This window comes from Arachis hypogaea, chromosome 13 (assembly GCF_003086295.3).
Source record: "Arachis hypogaea cultivar Tifrunner chromosome 13, arahy.Tifrunner.gnm2.J5K5, whole genome shotgun sequence".
NCBI lineage: Eukaryota > Viridiplantae > Streptophyta > Magnoliopsida > Fabales > Fabaceae > Arachis > Arachis hypogaea.
In genome coordinates this window covers 124985521-124993001 of record NC_092048.1, presented here as the reverse complement: position 1 = coordinate 124993001, position 7481 = coordinate 124985521, and the positions used below count along the sequence as shown (strand labels likewise).

General features: G+C 34.8%; 1 protein-coding gene across 2 annotated transcripts; it reads left to right on the top strand.

Moving 5' to 3' along the window:
* The first annotated feature begins 3976 nt into the window (after positions 1-3976).
* Positions 3977-6338, top strand: LOC112733158 (probable mediator of RNA polymerase II transcription subunit 26c). Of its 2 annotated transcripts, none has more exons than XM_025782027.3 (9): positions 3977-4778; positions 4879-4947; positions 5013-5095; positions 5180-5256; positions 5326-5378; positions 5456-5489; positions 5594-5724; positions 5802-5886; positions 5968-6338. In XM_025782027.3, exons 1-9 carry the CDS (start codon positions 4461-4463, stop codon positions 6084-6086), a joined length of 969 nt encoding a protein of 322 aa, XP_025637812.1. In that variant the 5' UTR covers positions 3977-4460; the 3' UTR covers positions 6087-6338. The 2 variants fall into 2 exon arrangements, with proteins under 2 accessions (XP_025637812.1, XP_025637813.1); XM_025782028.3 differs by having other exon boundaries at positions 4127-4778; positions 5180-5244.
* Positions 6339-7481: the final 1143 nt, after the last annotated feature.

The following is a 7481-nucleotide window of genomic DNA, read 5'->3' as shown; positions in this document are numbered from 1 at the left end:
TGTACTCTTCCGTCAAATCCTAGACAATTTTTTTTAATTAAATCAAAGATAACAAATTATAAAATATGTTTTAAATCATATTTAAAAGAACCAGATTAGTAAATAATTTTTTATCAACAATAGAATAGTAAAGACTATACTTAAATTTTAGACTTAAATAAAATTTTTAAAAATCTAATAATTAAATTTATAAGTCATAATTAAATGAAATTTGATATTGTTGTTTTAGTGCCTTTGTAAAAAATATTATCCAATATACGTTTATATACGCCACAATGGATTAGAACAACACAACACATTTCTGTTATTCTTCCCATTCTATGTGTGTGAAAATTAAATAAAATTTGATATTGTTAGCTTTAGTACATTTGTGAAAAGCATTATCCAATTTGTATGTATATACGTCTCAATAGATCAGAACAACACATGTTATTCTTCCCATTTATGTCCAGCCCAATCTTAGACAAATTTTTTTAATTAAGTCAAAGATAACAAAATTATAAAATATGTTTTAAATCATATTTAAAAGAAATAGATTAGTAAGTTTTTTTTATCAGCAATAGATTAGTAAGACTATACTATCAAATATGAAATTTTAGACTCAAATAAAATTTTAAAAATTTAATAATTAAATGTATGAGTGAGAATTAAATAAAATTTGATATTGTTGACTTTTAGTACTTTTGTGAAAAAACATTATCCAATCTATATATATACGTCACAATGGATCAGAACAACATAACACATCTCTGTTATTTTTTCCATTCTATACGTGTCAGAATTAAATAAAATTTGATATGGTTGGCTTTAGTGCCTTTGTAAAAGACATTATCCAATCTGCATATATATACGTCCTAATAGATTAGAACAACACGACATTTCTTGTTATTCTTCCTATTCTATATGAACTCTCCAGCTACGAGTCCTAGAGAATTTTTTTTAATTAAATCAAAGATAACCAAATTATAAAATATGTTTTATATCATATTTAAAAGAAACAAATTAGTAAATTTTTTTCATCATCAATAGATTAATAAAGATTATGTTATCAAATAGGAAGATTTACGATCAAATAAAATTTTTAAAAATCTAATAATTAAATTTATAAGTCAAAATTAAATAAAATTTGATATTGTTGACTTTAGTGTCCTTATGAAAAGTATTATTTAATGTGCATGTATATAAGCTACAATGAATCAGAACAACATAACACATCCCTTGTTATTCTTTTCCTTTTATGTATACTCTCCAGTCACATCCCAGACAATTTTTTTTAATTAAATCAAAGATAACAAAATTATAAAATATATTTTAAATCATATTTAAAAAAATAGATTAGTAATTTTTTTTATCAGTAATAAATTAGTAAAGACCATACTATCAAATATAAAATTTTAGACTCAAATAAAATTTTTAAAAATCTAATAATTAAATTTATAAGTGTTTGTTTAGGCACAATTAAATCGATAAATTTTTTTTTAATAATAATTTGTTTTTTATTTTTTAATGTGTTTGACAAATTTCTAATAATAAAAAAAAATATTAAAAAAATAAAAAATATCTTTTTTGAGAAGCTACAATTTATATATTTTAATTTTTTTCGTTAAAAAAAATATTTTTTACATAAAAAATAAATAAAAAAATATTTTTATCTTATTTTATTCAAATATATAATAAATAAATAAAAATATTTTTTTATATGAGATATTTCAATATAAAATTATTTTTAATTTTATAATTTTTTTTTTGGTGCTCTCATCGCTTGTGAGATAGTTCACTGGCTTAAGCTACGAAAGAAGCAAGCGGCAATTGTTAAATTGGACTTCCAGAAAGTCTATGACAGAGTGAGATGGAGCTTTATGGATATAGTGCTACAGAAGATGGGTTTTGGTAGTAGATGGAGGACCTGGGTGAAGGAGTGTGTGACTACAGTATCTATGTCAGTACTGATCAATGGGTCACCAACCAAGCCGTTTAAGATGGAGAGGGGTCTCAGACAAGGAGATCCCCTCTCTCCCTTCCTGTTTGTTCTTGTTGTTGATGTTCTGCACAGGATGGTGGGGAAGGCGGTTAGAAATAGCAGAATATCTCTACTGCTGGTAGGAAGGGATAATGTAGAATTGTCGCATCTCCAATTTGCAGACGACACCATTTTATTTTGTCCCCAGAAAACAGAAACGCTAGTGAATTACAAGAGGCTCCTGCGTTGTTTTGAGTTAATGTCTGGCCTGAGTATCAACTTTGAAAAATCGAGCCTAATTTCAGTAAACTGTGAGAAGGAATGGGTGACGAATATGTGTGGCCTGTTGGGTTTTGCTGAAGCAGCATTACCTGTCAGGTACTTAGGGATTCCTCTTGGTGCCAATCCTAGATTGGTGAAGACTTGGAAACCAATCATTGACAAGGTTGAAGACAAGCTGAGTTTATGGAAAGTCAGGTCTCTCAACAAAGCGGGTAAGCTGGTCCTTATAAAATCTGTTCTCAATAGCTTGCCGGTTTACTACTTAAACTTGTATAAGATGCCAAAGGGGGTTGCAGAAAGGATTATTGGGCTTCAAAGAAGGTTCTTGTGGAGTAAAGAAGATGGGAATAATGGGATACCAATGGTGAAATGGGAGGTAGTTCAGGCTTCGAAAAAGTTAGGAGGTTTGGGGGTGGGGGATGCTCTAATTAGGAATGCGGCGCTACTGTTCAAATGGTGGTGGCGTTTTTCAAAGGAGGACTGCCCGCTTTGGAAGAAGATTGTTTGCTCTTGTAATCAGTTGGACCCAACTGTAATGTTATCAAACCAACCTGTGCGATCAAGAGGGGGGCCGTGGAAAGATATTTGTCACCTTAATATTAAGGAGCAACATGCAAGAGATATGATGATCAGAGGTCTGTCAATGGAGGTGGAAAATGGCAGAAACATTCGTTTTTGGGAGGATGTGTGGTTACAAGGTGGCTCCTTGAAAGATTGTTTTCCAAGACTCTTCTCGGTTTCAAATCAACAAGGATCCGTAATAGGGGACTGTGGGTTTTGTGATGAGTTAGAGTGGATATGGGACTTCCAATGGAGGAGGGAACTCTTCCAATGGGAGCTAGAGTTGCTAAATCAATTACATGTCAGGTTGAGGGACGTGAGGTTATCACTTGATAGAGAGGATTCAGTGACTTGGAAATTTGATAAAAATAGAGTATTTTCTACTAATTCTTTTGTGCAGGTGCTACATAATGAGATGCTCCCAACAGACATCACAAGTTACAACTTCACAAGCTCCATATGGCGAGGCTTGGTTCCACCAAGAGTTGAACTCTTTGCTTGGTTTGTGCTAGTAGGAAGGGTTAATACGAAGGAAAGGCTGAGTAGACTTGGTATTATTAATCTTCATGACAACATTTGTGTTTTGTGTAAAAAGAACATAGAATTTGTTCATCATTTATTTTTTGCATGTGAGTTCACGTGGCAGGTGTGGTGTGCATGGCTGACTTTTTCTGATAGAGCTTGGACCATCCCAGGAACCACTAAAGAGTTCTATGAGAGTTGGATTGAAGTAACAGGTGGGAAGTCTGAGCAAAGAAAATGGCTGATAGGATTCTATGCGGTTATTTAGAACATTTGGTTGGAGCGGAATAGCAGAGTCTTCCAGCAGATAGAGACAAGTGTTGAAGGAGTTAAGATCATGTCTTTCTTGAGCTACAAGGATTGGTGTGGAGTCGATCCGATTGGTTGTTGATGGCAATGCCGGAGATGACAACGGATACTAGCTTTCCAGTTATATTTGTGTTTACTTTGGTTATCCTTTTTCCTTTGCTCCACTTTACTGTGTTGAGCCTCTTTTGTTCAAAAAAAAAAATTTTTTTTTTAAAAAGATATTATTTAAAATATTTTTTTTTTTCAAAAATAGTGTCCAAACATAACAACAAGCCCTAAGTCAGAATTAAGCCGCATTTAGCTAGATAAGGTTATAATGAAAAGTAAACAAAAATAGCAGATGCTCTCCAATTCATTCTGTTGTGTTTTTGGTGGTTCATCTCCTTTTGCCCATACCTTCTTTCAAATACAGATAAAAGAAAATATATTTAAAAAAAAAAAGATATTTGAGATTAAAAAATATATAATAGTGATTAAGATTTAGATTACATTAATTGTTACTTTATTGGAGAAAACAAAAGAATAGAAAGGCAGTTCCCCACACCAACAAATAACAAATCCTGATGCCATTGGTCAACATATTATAAAAACACGCATGAGTATCAATCAATCAATATGAATTTCAATTTAAACCAAGAAAAGAAATAATAAGAAAAAGAAATTAGAGTTTGCTTTTGGTAGAAAGAATATAGAGTATATTCTTGTTATCTTGTATTAATGTTTTTGTTCCGAATATCTCCACAAAACTTGAATTATTAGATTAGATTGTTGTTTCCGTGTGGGATCCCAATCCCTCCATCGATTTGGTTGGTGCCACGCTTCCGATATGGATTTGGATGATTTCCGATCCATACTGGACACCGCCCGCGTCGACGTTTGGGCTTTCTTTGACGCTGCAATCGACGTCGCTTCCGCCGATAACGCCGATGAATTGAAGCGCCGCCGGGACGGAATCGTCGAGCGCCTTTACGCCGCTACTGCCACGCCTCCCCGGTGTCTGAATTGCGAAGCAAATGCCGTCGAAGCACACAATCAGCAAAACAAATCGTCAGAGGACGAGGATATGGATCCTTTTGGAGGCTTATTCGATGACGAGCAGAAGAAGATTCTAGAAATTAAGCACCAACTTGAAGATCCTCACCAGGTCTCCCTCTTTTTTTTCCTCTTTTAATTTCAGCTAATTAATTGGTTCTTAGAATTAAGGAATGTGTTTTGTGTTGGTTGAATTTGATGTTGTTTGATAGTCGGAAGATTCGTTGGCGGAGTTGCTACAGAATCTGGCGGACATGGATATTACATTCCAGGCTTTAGAGGTAAGCTCGTGTTGTTTGTTAAATTGTCGTTTGAGTTTGTTAATTAATTGGATTCATGCATGCAGGAAACTGACATTGGGAGGAACGTGAATCGGTTAAGGAAGCATTCCTCCAGTGAAGTTCGCAGATTGGTGAAGCTTCTTGTCAGGTTTTGTTTTTTAAGTGCATATGCTGAAGAATGAAGGTTGATTCATGTAACAGATGAGTTGAGTGTTTTGTTTGCTTTGGATAGGAAGTGGAAGGAAATTGTAGATGAATGGGTGAAGCTGAAGGCACCTGGAGAACCTGCTACTGCTAGTACTGTCATTGGTAATCTCTCTCTTCTGTGTCAAAATTGCAGTGAATAGTGAGATTCATGTCATCTTGTTGGCATGGCAGGTGATGATGAAGATTCGCCTCAGCAGAGGAATCAACGAAATGGGCATCATCAGGTTCAGTTCAAGAACTATGCATGATGATTCATATGCTTTGCTGCTTTATTGATTATAATGTTCCATTCCTTTGGCAGATTCCTGGTTTTGCATGCTCGCCAAATTCAGAGAGTGAGTATAGTATCCGATTCAAAGTGTGATTTGGAATGTTTGGTATAATGTTTAATACATGTTCTGTTCCCTTCACTGCTCTCTTCACTGCTCTGCTCATACAGATGGCAATTTTGAGTCTTCCGAAACAGAACCAAAACCAAAACCAATTCCTCGCAAAGAAGCTCTGCCAAAACCAGCTCAAAAATCACCATCACCGTTACCATCGGTTCCCACTCCTCCTCCTCCTCAAAACGTACGGATATGATTTATAAGCTTAAGTTTACTTGCTTAACAAGTTAAAAAACCGACCCATTGTTGGATTATTTTCAGAGACAAAAAGAGAGCAATTTTGACGCGGAGAGACTTGCTTCAGCAAGAAAACGACTTCAAGAGAACTACAAAGAGGCTGCAAATGGTGACTTGATTACTTGCTGTTTTATTTGTTACATTACATAGATAGATTCATGTGATACTGAGTGGTAATGTTGTGTTGTAGCGAAAAAGCAAAGAACGATACAGGTGATGGACCTGCATGAGTTGCCAAAACCAAAAGCCAAGAATGTTTTCTTTGGAAAGAACAAAGGCGGCATGGGTTCTCAGGGAAGGAAATGGTGACGCTCAAATAGGGTGATGCCGGATATTGATTCATATTCCAAACTGCCGCTTCACCACCCTTTACCTTTTTCCTCTCCCATCATAAAAACACTTATGCCTTCTTTAATTTACCTTTATCAATAGTAACAAGGGGAACAAATTTCTCCGTTATAGGACTACGGTTTCTATGGAATGCGATTTAGGCTGTTTGCTGCTTGACTCGTGATAATTTCAGGGTCAGATTTATAAATATGGTATTCGCAGCCGACAAAATGGTTTTTCAAGTTTGGGTAAAAATATTGAAAACCCTTTTGTTTTCCGGCATTAATCACGATTCAAGGGCTAAATTATATAGCTGCAAACATTGACTTTATGTAGTGTGCAAAAATTTTTTTTTAAAAGATTTTATTGGTTTGGATTTGGGATGGTGAAGGGAGTGGTAGAATAACGGCCGTTTGGTTAATGTTTATATTCATCATAGACATAGACATAGTGGTATATATTCTTTGTTTGTTAAGAGTTAAGACACAAATTTCCGAAGGATATAGTAGCACACAAATTCATACAAAATATATGTATTTAGTGTTCTCTTAAAATGTTGAGACATAAAGACATATTCAATTAGATACAAATTTTTTACACTTTTTATCTTTTATTAATCTTTAAAATATCAATTTTTTTTTTTTTAATTCTAACTCTTTTGTTTGTTGACCAATCTTCTTTCCTTCCTCCTCCGCTTTTCTTCTATCACTACCCTCTCCTTCCATCACTACTCCCTCTGCCACCACCATCGCCTTCGTGCCCTCTTCTCTGTGTCTAGATCCGTCGGATCTTTTCCTCTTTTTTCTAGATTTGCTGTTTTCTTCTCTTCCTCCTCTACGTTTGCCTTTCTCTCTTTCTCTTTGTGTAAAGGTACTAGGCTTAGAGGGAAGAAGATGAACGAGGAAAGAAAGGGAGAGCAGAGAGAAAACAAAGATGTTGTGTATACTTAAATGGAATGAATGAATCATTACAATGAATGAATATATGCAATATGTAACTGCAACAATAGTTGGACTCCCTACCAGGTGGTACACCAAGAACCACACACCTACTAACTAACTAGTGCACCATCACAGTAATACACTTATCACGCCTAATACACTACCACAACTAATACATACACTATCATGATCTCTACCTTCACAAATTCTTAGGTGCTTCAGACTTTGTATAAGGCAAATTGTAACTCTTGTCATCGTCCCTGCTTGACACTCTCTTTGTTAAAGTCTCTGCTATGCTGTCCTTTGACATCCTCATCTGATCTCTGTCCTTTAAGCCCGGTATAATATCGGAGATCAGCAACCATTAACTTATCTCTAAAGTGTAGAAAGGCAGTACTAGGCAGAGCCTTAGTGAAAATGTCCGCAACTTGAA

What these genes read in the sequence shown, in the direction of transcription:
- LOC112733158 (XM_025782027.3), top strand. Translation starts at nt 4,461, where the DNA reads ATGGATTTGGATGATTTCCGATCCATACTGGACACCGCCCGCGTCGAC. An exon ending in AACTTGAAGATCCTCACCAG is followed by an intron (nt 4,779 to 4,878) that starts GTCTCCCTCTTT and finishes GTTGTTTGATAG; the next exon opens with TCGGAAGATTCGTTGGCGGA. An exon ending in CTCCTCCTCCTCCTCAAAAC is followed by an intron (nt 5,725 to 5,801) that starts GTACGGATATGA and finishes GATTATTTTCAG; the next exon opens with AGACAAAAAGAGAGCAATTT.